The sequence below is a fragment of the Mauremys mutica genome, chromosome 10, assembly GCF_020497125.1.
Source record: "Mauremys mutica isolate MM-2020 ecotype Southern chromosome 10, ASM2049712v1, whole genome shotgun sequence".
NCBI lineage: Eukaryota > Metazoa > Chordata > Testudines > Geoemydidae > Mauremys > Mauremys mutica.
The window spans coordinates 74,631,918-74,647,478 of NC_059081.1; the positions used below are offsets into that span (position 1 = coordinate 74,631,918).

The window sequence follows — 15,561 nt, forward strand, 5'->3', positions numbered from 1 at the left end:
TGATCTGTGGTCATGGAAACATATTTGGACACTTTCTGGATGGAAGTGTGAACATTTACAGTGCTCCTTCCAAGCATATGAACCGGTTAGGGTGGGTGTGGCTACCACATACCGAATCCTGCCGGGTCCATGGGGAGGATGCATATGGGACTAAATTATTCACTGAGACATCTGGGAAATTAAACCATTAGGTATACCTACCTGAGTTATAGTCAGTGCCCCAATCCCTTAGTTGTTCAATGAACAAGGTTCCACTCTTTTGTCCATGCATTCATTCCTGGGTTGGGGGTGACTAAGCTTAAAAGAGCAGTTGTAAATATTTCTGCAGAGCTTCATTGCTTTTTGGCCTCAAAGTGTGAGAAAACTCAGCCAAAAGGTTTGGTGAGTATTCTCAAAGGGGGGAGTTGTTGGAAAATCATAGTGCTAATGAAGCCTTTCCGTATTAGGCCTGAGTAAACCAAAGTTATGTTATGCTTGTCCAAACTGTGTTGGAAAGCTTACAGAACTCATTAGACTGAAGGCCGTGTATCTACCTAAGTCAGCTATTTCGCTTATCAGTTTTGTTTGGCTCCCCAAGTATATGTTGGCTCCCCAAGTGTATGCAGCTGCGTTCACATGTATGCATCCAAAGTATCTAGTACAAAGGGTCAACGGATGTATCTTGTGTCCCCTTCAGAATGACAAATGTATCCTCAACAGATGTATCTTGTAGCCCCCACAAAATGATATATGTATCCTGCATATCCAATTATCCCCTAACAGATGCATGTACAGGTTCTACAGGTCAACCAAATGACGTAGACAAACGTAGGCTAAGTTGTTTGTTTCGGGGTATAAAGGTAAGCCCATCTGGCCATGTAAGGTGTCTCTTTCTCTGGCACTAGCCGAGAGGAACACCCGCTCAGCTGACCGATCAATAAAGGGTGTGGTACTTGTCTTCCTGTCTCCGTGCCTCCTTGGTGTAATTAGGTAAGCTCCAGGGGGAAACGAGCCCTTTTGGCTAACACTAGTGAAAAAGTTTCTCTTAATATCCAACCTAAACCTCCCCCACTGCAACTTGAGATCATTACTCCTTGTTCTGTCCTCTGCTACCACTGAGAACAGTCTAGATCCATCCTCTTTGTAACCCCCTATCAGGTAGTTGAAAGCAGCTATCAAATCCTCCCTTATTCTTCTCTTCTGCAGACTAAACCATCCCAGTTCCCTCAGCCTCTCCTCAGAAGTCATGTGCTCCAGCCCCCTAATCATTTTTGTTGCCCTCCACTGGATTTTCCAATTTTTCCACATCCTTCTTGCAATGTGGGGCCCAAAACTGCACGTAGTACTCTAGATGAGGCCTCACCAATGTTGAATAGAGGAGAATGATCATGTCCCTCGATCTGCTGGCAATGCCCCTACTTATACAGCCCAAAATGCTGTTAGCCTTCTTGACAAAGGCCAGAGGAGGGAGTGTTAGTGCCTGTGTGGACTTCTGAGAAGTGCATGGGGTGGAAGGAGATGCTGGGATGCTCTGGAACCACTCCTTCAAAGCCAGTCAGGACTCTGGGGGAGCCTCCTCTCTGAGCAGACTGTCTCCAGGGCAAGAAGCTAACACCTTCCTGGGTCTGACCTCAGAGCATTCAGCATGCCCTTCCACACCATGCACTTTCCGCAGTGAGTCCGCCCAGGCGGGGTCCTGGGGCAGCCAGAGGTCCCTGCACCCCAACTCGGCAGTCAGATGTGACTCTCAGCCAGACTGTAAAACAGAAGGTTTATTAGATGATGGGAACACAGTTTAAACAGAGCTTGTTGGTACAGAAAACAGAACCCCTCGGTCAGGTCCATCTTGCGGGGTGGGGAGCCCAGAACCAAGTTCTGAGTCTCTCCCCATTTCCCCAGCCAGCTCCAAACTGACACTCCCTCCTCTGGCCTCTGTGTCTCTTCCGGACAAGGAGGCCACCTGATCTCTTTGTCCCCAACACCTTCAGTTGGCATCTTGCAGGGGAAACTGAGGCACCCACACAGTATTCAGAGAAAATATTAAGAACATTCCCACTTCATCACAACAGGTACAACAAAATATAATACTGTATATTGAAGTAGGCAAGTGCTGCTTCTGACTTTCCACTTTTAATTGACCCTTGTAATCTTGTGGCGCTGACGCGTTGTAGCTTCATTTTATATCGGCTTACAGGGCGGGAGCGGGGGGGCACCACCATTTTGGGCCCCACCAAAAATTATACAAACCTGCCGCCTATGAAGGTGAGAGTTAAAATTGGTTGAAGGAATCAAATACATACAAGAATTGCAAAGTTCTTGGATCACGCTTGTAGCAGTGATGGAATAAACTGTTGGCTTTTTAAGTCTCTGGTTGCTTCTGAATCATTGGACGGTCCTCAGTCCTTTGGTTAGAACGCTCCCATTAGTATAAGGTCATCATCAAGAGGTCTGAGCAGGAAAGAGGCCAAATGGAGATGTGTCCAGGGCCTTTTATAGCTTGTGGATGGAAACCCCCATTGTTTCAAACAAAGCCCTCAGCGGAGAGAGTGGAAAATTACAGGTAACAAGATGGTGTTTAGAGTCACATGGGCAAGTCCCACGTCCATGCCTGATTTCGCTTAGTCACAGCAGAAGCCATGACCTAGACTCCAGATGGAACGTTCCCAGGCAAGTCCATTGAGAGCAGATAGGGGTGTGACCTTATCTAATTGAACTATGACCATATAGACCATTATTGCAACCACTGTCATATAGTTGCAACAAATCTTGTACAAAGATGGTGAAGTGAGGTGTCTATGAAAAGGTTGTCATTTGCTGGTTATGCTTATGCTGTCGGTATGTGTGTATCATTCTTGTATTTGAAGTTATAAATATTGGCTCTGTACTTGTATTTCACTGTTTGCTTCTGAGTTGTATCAGTGAAGCATTTGGCCAGCTTATTGAGAAAGGATTAAGCTTTTCACTTCAGAGAAAAAAAATGTATGAAGACAGTTTTATAAACAAGTAGGTAAAGACACAAACCAAACCAACACCGACTGTGACACCCCCCACCCACCCAAGAAATAGAAACACAAACACTAAATGCTGAGAACCTGCACTGATGGGCTCAGCGTGCAGCTTCCCCCTGGGTTTATATCTGGTGCCTCCCTCCTCTCACTCCCCTCTGCACAACGTCAGGTTCCTCCTCGCTCACCCTCCAAGGCGCAGCCCCAGCAGGGGAGGGGGGAGAGAGGCAGTTTCTGCAGCCCTCACAGCAGGTCCCAGCAGCCGGGAGAGGAGCTGCCAGGGCATCTCTGCTGGGTCCCAGGCACTCAGGGCAGAGGAGCAGCTCCCCAGGCTGGCGTTGTAAATCAGAGACCAGGTGCTCTCATCTCTGTGACCCTTTTCCTCTCCAGACCATAGGCGCCAACTTCCCCCAGTGCCGGTGGGTGCTCGCGCCCCCGGGCCCCACCCCGACTTCACCCTTTCCCCACCCCCACCCCACCCCCATTCCAACCCCTTCCCCAAAGTCTCAGCCCCCTCCCTGCCCCATTGAACCCCTTCTCCAAATCCCCGTCCCGGCCCCACCCCTTCCCCGAGCGTGCTGCCTTCCCCCTCCTGCCCCCTCCCTCCTGGCCGAGCGAAACAGGTGCAAGTGATGGGAGCTGGGGGGGAAGCAGGCACGCGGTGCGCTCAGGGGAGGAGGCGGAGCGGAGGTGGAGGTGAGCTGGGCGGGGGGTGGTGGAGAGCCACCCAATTTTTCGGAGCACCCACGGAGTCGGCCCCTATGCTCCAGCCTCTGCCATCTGAGCTACAGCCAGCTGGGGAGCAGGGGGCTGCAGCCTCTGTCACCAAATGTGAATGTACAAAAGTGGGTCCCATTGCCCAGGCTGAGAGCTGCAGTGACGTCTCTGCTCGGTGTCAGGCGCCCAGGGCAGAGGCAGCTCCCTGGGATCCAGGCCTGTCCCAGCCAGACCAGGGCTGCTGGGGAGTGTGAGAAATGGTCCCCGCCTCCCCCAGGGCTGAGCTCTGCCCCTCACGCTCTGATTCTCTCTGTCCCCAGTGACGGTGACTCTGGATCCAGACACGGCTCATCCCCAGCTCACCCTGTCTGAGGATCGGAAATATGTGAGATGGGGACACGCCCGGCAGGATCTGCCCGACAACCCTGAGCGATTTGACACTGAGCTCTGTGTGCTGGGCTGTGAGGGATTCACCCTGGGGAGACATTGCTGGGAGATGGAGGTGGGGGATGGGGAACGCTGGGCTGTGGGGGTGGCCAGAGAGTCTGTGAGGGGGAAAGGCTGGATCAGTCATAACCCTGAGGGGGGGCAGGGGGGGCAGGTTTGTAGAAATGTTGGTGGTGCCCAGAACCCGCTCCGCCCAAACTCTGCCAACGGCTCTGGGAGGGAGTTTGGGTGAGGGAGGAGGTCTGGGGTGCAGGCTCTGGGAGAGAGTTTGGGGGTGGGAAGGGGTACGGAGGGAGGGGTGCAGGGCATGGCAGACTCACACTGGCCTATGCTGCTCAGTAGAACTGGCAGAGCTGCTGGTATTCCCTAGGTAGACTGGCACAGGGCCACAAGCACAGACTGGTGAGATCCCATCAGCCTGCAGACCTGGGATGCCCAGCACACAGTCCGGAGCTCATGCAGGAAAAAAAGGTGCTGCTCCTTTAAAAACCAAACAGCTTGAAAGAAAGAGAGAGAAAAGAAAATACCGAGCAGAAAGAACAGCCTTTCAAATACATGCTATATTTGCAGTCCGGCAATGTGAGAACTCCAACCAATTCAATGATAGTGTAATAATCAGAACACAGAGAAGAGAGTGTCCAAAATCTGCAAGAATAATTTAAGGCCTCAAACTAGTTTTTTTCATGAACAAAGGGACTGATTTAAGTGATTGTGTTTTCTTTCCATAATATTGAACAGTTTTATTCCTTCTCTCTCTACTTTCCTTACCCCCTTTCCCTGTCTTTCACCCTCCATTTCCTTCCAGCATCTCCCTCCCCAGAAAAGCCTCACGTTCCCTTTCCAGTCTTCAGCTTCTCCTCTCCCTACCATAGGCACCACCTTCTACTGGCGCCAGTGGGTGCTCAACCCCCCTCGGCCCCGGCCCCACCCCAACTCCACCCCTGCCCCTCGTCCAACTCCTTCCCCAAATCTCCGCCCCCGCCCCGCCCCTGCCTCTTCCCCCCTCCCTCCCAGAGCTTGCTACAGCTGTGTGGCGGCGGGAAGCACTGGGAGGTAGGCGGAGGAGTGGGGACGCGGCGTGCTCAGGGCAGGAGGAGGAGGTGAGTTGGGTGGGGGGTGAAGGGAGCTTGGCTTCCGGTGGGTGAAGAGCACCCGCTAATTTTTCCCTGTGGGTGCTCAAGTCCTGCGGCACCCACAGAGTCGGTGCCTATGCTCCCTACAACCCCCCATGACATCTTCTCTGTCTCCTCAATCCCCCTCTCTAGAACCACGGCGGTTTGTTTTAAACCATCTGAGCTGTCCCCAGGACAACAACTAGTTCAGTCCATTTCTGGTCCACAACCAGAGTGAACCCCAGTGGGATATTGCTACCTCCCCATCTCCAGGCCTCAGGGGCAGACTCTGAGCAGGACTCCAATCCCCACCCAGAAGAAGGGAAGGATTGTCTCCCCCGTGAAAGACGCTGACATGAAAGTAAAGATCAGGGTCTCATTACCAGTATCATAAAATGCCACCCACTCCGCTTCATAGTCCAGATAAACCCCAATCTTCCTAGGTCTCTCACTCAGGGGCATGGGAGTTTCCGGGGAGGTGAGAGCCCGGTACTGATCCCCACACCACTCTACAGCCCAGATCCCCTGCTCAGGGTTAAATCTGATCCCTCCCTTCCTCCTCATAGACTCTCTGGCAACACCCCCAGCCCAAGACCCTCCATCTTCCACCTCCACCTCCCAGTAATGTCTCCCTGAGGTGAACCTCTCACAGCCCAGCAAACAGAAAGAATGGAATCGCTCTGGATTGTCCGGCACCTCCTGCCGTGCAATTCCATGCCTCACGCTTTTCCGATCCTCAGACACGATGAGCTGGGCATTTGCTGTGTTTGGATCCAGGGTCACATTCGCTGCAGTGGAAAGAGAGAATCATGATGCTAAAGGCAGAGCCAGAGGTGCAGGAATGAGGGACTGGCCCTCCCACTCCCCACGGGCCTTGCCCCCTGCCCCTTCTGCTCCCCCAAAGGCCCAGAAGCTGGAGCCTGACCAGGGAACCTGTGCAGCTGTGGGGAGCCGTGGGGGGAGGTGGGGGGCGAGAGCAGCCCCTGGCCCATGTCCCTGCCCCCCAGATGCCCCCCCACCCAGGGCTGATGGAGGGTCTGTGGCTCTCCACAGCAGCTGCCCGGGTGTCTCTTTCCATGGCCTGGTTGCAGCTCTTTGGCCCCCGAGGCCCTGTCCCCAGGCCAGGCTGGAAGCTGGATCTGGGTCAGGGTAAGAGCCATGTGGGCAGCCGTGGGGAGCTGGAGACCCTCCACCTGCCCTGGTGGGAACCCAGGGGATGAGGACATGGGCCAGGGGTAGGGTGACCAGATGTCCTGATTTTATAGTGACAGTCTCAATTTTTGGGTCTTTTTCTTTACCAGGCTCCTATTACCCTCCACCCCCGTCCCGATTTTTCACATTTGCTGTCTGGTCACCCTAGCCAGGGGCTGCGCTCAACCCTCCTTCTGGAGCCGGCCCTGATCCCATCATACCATCCCCTCCATAAACTTATCAAGCTTAGCCTTGAAGCCAGATATGTCTTTTGCCCCCACTACTCCCCTTGGAAGGCTGTTCCAGAACTTCACTCCTCTGATGGTTAGAAACCTTCGTCTAATTTCAAGTCTAAACTTCCTAGTGTCCAGTTTATATCCATTTGTTCTTGTGTCCACATTGGTACTAAGCTTAAATAATTCTTCTCCTTCTCTGATATTTATCCCTCTGATCTATTTATAAAGAGCAATCATATCTCCCCTCAGCAGAGTGCAGGACAGAGTCACAAACCCGAGCAGGAACAGGTCAGTAACACAAGCGAAAGGTCATCTGAGCCAGGTCTGAGATGCAGAATCTTTCCTCTCCTGCAGATGCCTCTCCCCAGAGAGGGGATCAGAGACCCAGGAACGCTGGGGAGCCCCAGCAGATTTTATTCCCATTTCTTTTTCATGAACAGAACCCCTGCTGTGCTCCTCTTTCCTAATATTTAGAGTCAGGTCACACCATAGCATGGTTTGATATACCCCTAATTTCAGTTCCATGGGGAATAATGAAGGCCAGGTAGAAAGGGCTACCAGCCAAGAGGCCATCTCTCTAGAGTGAGGCGAGCCACCAGGAAAGGGCGTTAGGACAGTCTGAAGAAGCAGAGAGAGATTTTAGCACAAACAGTGGTTAAAGTGGAATAAAACACAATGGGTCGCTCTCACAACTAGAGTTGGTGACATTGTTAGGCCAAAATTTTTGTTGGTGAAAAATGCAGATTCAACAACACAAACATTTTCCAAATCCATGTCAATTTTGCCAAATTATTTGTTTAAGACAAATAAAAATATTCAAAAAAAATCAGAATATTTTGTTTTGACATTTTAAAAATGAAATATTTTGATTTTTTTGGTTGGGAACAATTTTTCATTTCAAAATTTCCCTTAATTTTATTTTTAAAAAAGCAAAAAAAAGAAGTTTATAATGCTCAAAATAAAACATTTTGTTTAAATCATATTTTTAACTTTTTAAAAATTTTCGTTTCTGGCCTGACCCAAAACAAATTTGTCTTCATTTTTTTGAAATTGCCAATGAACTGAAATATCCATTTTTCACCCAGGTCTCCTCACGACATTATCTAAGGAGGAAGGAGAAGATCATCACCTGTTTTCAGCAGAGGAGAGGAAACTGCTATAGAATCAAACTTTAACAAAAACTGACAAAGTAGTCTTTTCCTCTGAAGACAAAACTCCCAGTATAGCCTGATCACTAGGATAGCTGACAATAAAAATTCCTATCAAATCGTACATCAGGAATAAGGAGGTCTGTGTGGGGAAGGGGATGTGTTCACTGCTTAAATTTGTGCCAGGGCATGCCAGCATTGCGCCCCGGCATCTCTAGGCTTGGCAGTTTGTAGACCTGGTACCTCTGGGCTTGCTTCATCAATTATGAATGTAGGAAAAACGCTTGAGCCCTGGAACCTCTTTCATTACACATTAAGCACTGGATGTATATAAGAGCAGACCCATAGAGCAGCAGGTGAAATCGGTGTGGGAAGTTTTGTGCATCTTTGGCTTCTTCTCCCAGAACTGTGCAAATAACTGAGTTTTAGGTTTACACCAAAAATAAATAAAAAAATAATAATAATCTTAAAATGTGTTTGTTTTGGGTTGTTTTGGGTTGAATGGCATGTATTGTTTGACCCAGTATCCTGTTTTCTGACAACGCCAGGTGCCCCAGAGGGAATGAACAGAACGGGCAATCATCAAGTGACCCATCCTCTGTCACCCATTCCCAGCTTCTGGCAAAAAAGAAACTAAGTGATTTGCCCAATGTCACACAGGAGAAGGGATCTGAACTGAGGCCTTCAGAATTCTAGGCTAACACGCTAGCCACTGGGCTGTCCTTCCCCTATGAATGTGCACAGAATAACATCAGGACAGCATCCCATTCAAGTACTACCTTAGCATGTATTATCCAGAAAAATATTAATTCACTCCTCTCCGTGTTCCCAAAGGAAGATTCCCCAGCAATACAGCTCACTTGGGGAGCCACCTTCACCATTCAAATTTCAACCAGAGAAACTATTGCATTATTTCCTATTTGTGTTTTGTGTTGTTTTAAACTATTTCTGCAAAGAAAGGGAGCAAGGATCTCTCCAGAAAGTGAAATTTGGACATTAACTAAATACAAACTTTACTTACTTGGACAAACTAGGGCTTTTCTCCATTCTGAAACCAAGCAAATCATATAAAGGTGAGCACTCATGTGAATAAGTTCATTGTTAAGATGAATCTGATTAATAAAAAAGGATGCATTACAGAAAAAGGGAGGGGGAGGGAAACACTTACCAAGTTCTCTTTGAAGTCCACCTAAATAATAATAATAGTAATAATAATTTAAAAAATCAGAAATAAAGATGTTATGGAAGAGCTTTTCTCCCAAGATTAAATTAAGCCCAACCCCTTCATCAAAACCATCTCATGCCAAGACTTTTTAAGCAGTCTTTGGGGAACGATTCCCTTCCAAACCATGGATAAGGCACCTCTGAAATCTTCCAGTATCAATTATTCTAGCCCTACGTGGGGTTAAAGGCCACATCCTATACACAACCACTACACAGGGTGGGACGGGGTTGTAGGCAGTGAATTTATGTAATGTGATGATCACTGTAGACGAACTCCTTACCAACTTATCTTACTGTTAAATTGTTGTTTTGTATGTTACTATATTGTTGTATCTGATCTGGGACCCTAGTACAAAGTCAAGCCCTGCGTGTGTGTCTTGGAGTTGTTATTCGCAGTGTTCCAATACATTTCTGTGATTCCATAGGAAGTACTACAATACTCCAGACTAGAGCTTGTCAAAACTCAGAACGTCTGTCACACTGTTTCATTAGATGGCTGAGAATGTGGACCAGCATATCTATTCAATACTCTCAGTTTTAATCACTATCTCACAATCTTTCTTGGTGACAAATCATTTGTTGTGTGTTTGAATTCAGCCTGCAGTTCCTGTCTGGGGAGAAAAGTAGATGGACAATGTCATGAGAAGATGCAATCCACACAGAAATGAGAAAATATAACTTACTAATTTTTTCATTCAGTTCACCTTAAATAAAAAGAAAAGGAAAAGGCAATTAAAAATTCTCTTAGCATATATGGAAATGTATAGATCACTTTTCATTATAGTCATTCAGCTCACGTACATAGGCCTTGATTTATTTCAGTGGAAGTAATCACATACTTAAAGTTAACCATATGCAAGTGTGATGGCCGCCATCTTGGCTGATTCACCAGGGATTTAAGTGGGGACTTCCAGAGCTAAAAAAAAAGACCAAATTGCTGTAGATTTAGCAAGGGTCTGTAGCAGACTCATATTGTATGTAGAGCAGTATGCAGGCAGGCCTGTAACACATTCACCAGTGGGTTGTATAATGCAGAAGGATCATGGCTATTCATTACTATTAACGTGTACCTTCCTGGTGGTATTCTAAAGGCCTGAATCTACACTGAAATCAGTGGGGCTGAATTCAACAGTTCACTCACATGGCTCCAAACTCAGGATCAGGAGCTAAGATTACAGGTCAAAAATGCATTATAAACACCCAATCTGACCAACACTCAGGCCCATGAATAAAGTTACTCATGCATGTAAACACTTGCAGGCTTGGACTCAAAGGCACTGGTGACACAAAGAGTGATGCTCGTACGCAATGTTAAGCATGCGAGTACTCCCACTGACTTCAGCAAGACCATCTGTGTGCTGAAAATGAAGCATAAGTTTAAGAATGTGTCGGCTCAGGGCTCCAATATAATTTTTTTAAGATTTACAGTTTTGCAGCACAAGGTGTCTTTAGGTCTGATTATTAATTGTTAGAGCTGGTGAGAAAATAGTTTGTGTTTGGGGGGGGGAGGGCATGTGACAATTTGGTTGACATTTTCCCTGCCCCTTTTTGGTCATTGGAAATAAAAATGATGATGATGAAAAATCAAAATTCAGAATACTTTGATTACTGTTCCTCCCAGCCCATCACCCTTTGATTGTACTGGGAGTGGCATGTGTGCAAGGAATGAAAGGACAGACCGTAACATTATTATCAAAGTCTGTTTTTATTCTGACGTACCATTTTATAGACAACGATTTATTACAAAGACCCCAATCCTGCAAATGACTGAGCTGCTGTGCCGTCTGAATAGCGGCCAAAGTTCATGCATTTGATTTTCAAATTGACATTATTCCTTTAATTAAAAACAACAACAATTTAACTGTGTACAACTTCAACTGAGAGGTTAGATTGGGATAAAAATTGAACTTACTAATATTTTCAAGATGTGCCCCTAAAATAAAGCAAACAGAAATAAATACAAACTATTTAAGAGTTTTTTCAGTGAACAAAGATTTATATTCTCCATTTTATATTGTCTAGATAATCTTTAATTACATTTCTGTCCATATTGTAGATTTTCTGGCTACAAGTGAAAATAAAAATTCTAAGGTTTACAGGTTTGAACTGTTTCTAGAAGTGGGGCCCCGTTCTGCTTCTGGGAGTCTGAGGTGTGCAGAGATTGCAAGAGTAGGCCCTAGAATGGTAACCACTAACACCACTTGAACAGTTAATATTCATTCGGGTCTATAACTCAGTCTTTAGCCTTTCTACTTTCCTTATCCTTAATATGGATTGGTTTAACTTTCTTCTAAACTGGGACATCTCTCCATTATACCCTTTCCCCTCCTTCTGGCTCCAGTGTTGCCTCTCTCTCTTCCAAGTTGTAGCCACTTCTGCTACCACTGACAACAGCCGAGCTCCATCCTCTTTGGAACCCTGCTTCCGGTACTTGAAGGCTGCTATCAAATCCCACCTCACTCTTCTCTTCTGCAGACTAAACAAGCCCAGTTCCCTCAGCATCTCCTCATAGATCATGTGCCCCAGCTCTTGATCATTTTTGTTGCCCTCCACTGGACTCTCTCCAATTTGTCCACATCCTTTCTATAGTGGGTCAGGGCAAAACTGGACACAGTACTCCAAATAACAATATCATAGCATCTGGAGGCTAATGCTGATATGGCTGAGGTAGGGGAGACATTTGTCATGCAATCTAGAGCCTTCATGTCATGTGAGTTGTTCAAAAGGGCCAGGAAGCAGCTGACGTCTTCCCCAGCACAGGCAAGTCTCTAGCAGGATTTGAACTAGCATAGCCAGCTTCTGCACAACCACTCTGCAGCCCACCGCAATGGGACCATGCAACAAATAAGGAGTGGGTGTGGCTAGAAAGCAGTGCCTGCTGGTAACCTCTGGCTGGTGGACAAGATTTATATTAGCTGCAGCCAGCTGGTATGGATTAGAATAGCCCATAGGTTGCTGTAATCTAAAGCTGGGTGAATAACATGTTTTTCAGATCTCAGCAATTCCAAATAATTGGCGGGGAGTGGTGCATTTCAGGTTGAACCACAAAGATTTTTTATTTAGTTAATCTCAGTAAATAAAAAGCTCAGTAAAAAATTAGTTCCAGGTTGACCAAAATATTTTGTCTGACCTGAAATGAAATGTCTTGTTCTGATTTCAAGCATCTTCTTAAAAAAATAAAGGCATTTTCAAAACAAAAAGTCACTTTGAATCAAAAACTCAATGTTTCATTTTGAAAATGTGAAACCAAAACGTTTCAATTTACTTCAGATTTTTTACACCCAAACAATTTGGAAAATTCAACATGAATTCTCAAAACATTTTAATGTCACTGAATTTCCTTTCCCCCCCCCCCAAAAAATAAATTTGGTTGACAAATTCCACCCCTCTACTCTACTCTACAGTAAGACTGGGGTCTGTGTAGAACTGGCCAGGGAGCCATTACTGACTTCTCTGCCCAGGTGCTGCTGCAACTCTCAGTCAGCATTCTGAGTCTGTACCCCTGACTTCTAGTCACTTAAACATTTTCTCACATTGCTTCTTTACATCAAATCATTCACTGTATGTCTAATCTAAAGCTGCAGGAGTTTTCAGGGTAGAAAAATAAAATGATGTTATAATGGAAAGTAACACCCTCCAAAAAAAGTTTCGACTGGGGGAAATATAACTTACTAATTTCTTCATGGAGTTCACCTAAAAAGAGAGAGAAAGAAATCCACATAAATAATTAGACGCTTGTAATATTTTATCCGAGTGCATCCAGATTTAGGCCTGATCCTGCAAGCACTTATTCATGTGTAGTAGTCCCACTGAATTGCGTAAAGTTACATATTGGCTTAAGTCTTTGCAATATCTGGGTTCAATTGTTATTACATGGGATTTTTCTTTACTGCCTAAAACTTAGATGTTTCATTAGAAGAAAAATAAAACTTACTGATATTGTCAAGGTGTTTCCCTAAAATAAAACAAAAACAAATACAAATTATATCATTCATTTAATATTTTCATTTAAATTATTTAAGAACTTTAAGTGAATAAAAATTTCAAGGATTTTTTTTTTCATTTTTAAATTAATTCCCAGTATCAAGATCATCAGTACTAACATTTTCTTTCGTGTTGCATTACCCTTATGGATTCACTACACATACAGATCAATCCTTTCAAAGGATTACAGTTCTGAATTATTTGTAGGATTCAGGCCAATCCTGCTTCACAGACCCTAATCTCCTGTTGGCTTCACTGGTAATCGAGAGTACAAAGACAGCAGGATCAAATCCTAAAATGCGAATAGTTTGTTGGTATGACTTGAGCCTTCAATATTTATTTGCTTTTCTAGCTAGGGAGGGTGTGAAATCTCCATCACTGGAGGTTTTTAAGAACAGGTCAGACAAACACTGTCAGGGACGGTCTAGGTATGCTTCACCCACATGTACCAAGGCAGGATGGGGGGAAATGGCAGGACTAGAAGACCTCTTGAGGTCCCTTCCAGTTCTGCATTTCTACAATTCTCTGGGTCTTTATCAGTACTGTTGCTTTTACTATAAAGATTGATGGCAGTATTTTCCTAGCTCTGTTCCCATTGAAGTTAGTGGGAGTTTCACCACTGACTTCAGTAAGAGCAAATTTAGGCCAGTCCCAGGTGCTTTTGATAATGCCAATCTAATAGGTTTAGACTGTCCCTTGTATGCCACAACTCAATTACGTTATGGCCCAATTCAGGAAAGCACTTACATAAGAACATAAGAACGGCCGTACTGGGTCAGACCAAAGGTCCATCTAGCCCAGTATCCTGTCTACCGACAGTGGCCAATGCCAGGTGTCCCAGAGGGAGTGAACCTAAGAGGAAATGATCAAGTGATCTCTCTCCTGCCATCCATCTCCATCCTCTGACGAACAGAGGCTAGGGACACCATTCCTTACCCATCCTGGCTAATAACCATTAATGGACTTAACCTCTATGAATTTATCCAGTTCTCTCTTAAACCCTGTTATAGTCCTAGCCTTCACAACCTCCTCAGGTAAGGAGTTCCACAGGTTGACTGTGCGCTGCGTGAAGAAGAACTTCCTTTTATTTGTTTTAAACCTGCTGCCTATTAATTTCATTTGGTGACCCCTAGTTCTTGTATTATAGGAATAAGTAAATAACTTTTCCTTATCCACTTTCTCCACACCACTCATGATTTTATATACCTCTATCATATCCCCCCTTAGTCTCCTCTTTTCCAAGCTGAAGAGTCCTAGCCTCTTTAATCTTTCCTCATATGGGACCCTCGCCAAACCCCTAATCATTTTAGTTGCCCTTTTCTGAACCTTTTCTAGCGCTAGAATATCTTTTTTGAGATGAGATGACCACATCTGTACACAGTATTCGAGATGTGGGTGTACCATGGATTTATATAAGGGCAATAATATATTCTCAGTCTTATTCTCTATCCCCTTTTTAATGATTCCTAACATCCTGTTTGCTTTTTTGACCACCTCCGCACACTGCGTGGACATCCTCAGAGAACTGTCCCACGATGACTCCAAGATCTTTTTCCTGACTCGTTGTAGCTAAATTAGCCCCCATCATATTGTATGTATAGTTGGGGTTATTTTTTCCAATGTGCATTACTTTACATTTATCCACATTAAATTTCATTTGCCACTTTGTTGCCCAATCACTTAGTTTTTGTGAGATCTTTTGGAAGTTCTTCACAGTCTGCTGCTTTGGTCTTAACTGTCTTGAGCAGTTTGGTAAGCTTAAACACACTTCAGCATGTGTTTTCAAGACTAAAGTTTAAACACTTGCTTAGGTGCTATGCTGAATTGGGGCCCGGCCTATAATCACTTGGATGCTACAGCGAACAATAAAACAGCATCAGAGTTTCTGTTGGAAACTTTATTTCTGTTCCCTTTCATGTTTCTTCCATTGCCTTTTGGTGACCTTAGTGCATAGTGAACCTTGGGGAGGAGGGGGACTGCGCTGGAGAACAGAGTTAAAATCCTTAATGTGAGATGACTATTTACAGAAGGGAAAATGAGGAAAAAGCTAACTTACCCATTTCTGCCTGCAATCTCCCTACGGAAAGAAGAAAAAGCAAAACAGATACAAATTGCTATAATGCCCTGCTCCTGTCCAGGTGCCTACAGATACAGTTTTCATTATAAGCACAAAATTATTCACGCGTATTATTGTATATGTTTCCCCTAAGCTTACATGTCAGAAATGTGTTAGATATGCCCAATTTTGCAAATCTTTATGCACAGGAAGAGTATTATTCACATGTGTAATCCTGTGTAGGATCGGGCTCTTAACATTATTTTAAAAGCATTACTATTTTGATGGGTGGAATATGTTTTTGTCTACTCACTTGTTACTTACTTTTTTTCATTTTTTTTGTGCATTCCAAACTCCTAACAACTACTCTGGGAGTTATACATGTGGAAAGAATGAAAAACTAGACCTTAAAATCACTCATACTTTACTAACAATTTGAGGATATGGCTTGTTTTTCTATTT

At 45.2% G+C, this 15,561-nt stretch overlaps 1 protein-coding gene across 1 annotated transcript in view; it reads right to left on the minus strand.

The window, feature by feature from the left end:
- The window catches only part of LOC123378760 (butyrophilin subfamily 2 member A2-like), a 31,770-nt gene extending 16,567 nt beyond the window's left edge, over positions 1–15,203 (minus strand). The window contains exons 1-8 of the mRNA XM_045032890.1: positions 15,100–15,203; positions 12,994–13,014; positions 12,732–12,752; positions 10,972–10,992; positions 9,743–9,763; positions 9,004–9,024; positions 8,857–8,883; positions 5,856–6,048 (exon numbers count right to left, since the gene is read on the minus strand). Of these exons, the coding sequence (XP_044888825.1) occupies positions 5,856–6,048; positions 8,857–8,883; positions 9,004–9,024; positions 9,743–9,763; positions 10,972–10,992; positions 12,732–12,752; positions 12,994–13,014; positions 15,100–15,103 (329 nt within the window). The 5' untranslated portion in view covers positions 15,104–15,203. The remainder of the gene's footprint in view (positions 1–5,855; positions 6,049–8,856; positions 8,884–9,003; positions 9,025–9,742; positions 9,764–10,971; positions 10,993–12,731; positions 12,753–12,993; positions 13,015–15,099) is intronic.
- Between the last annotated feature and the right edge of the window lie 358 nt (positions 15,204–15,561).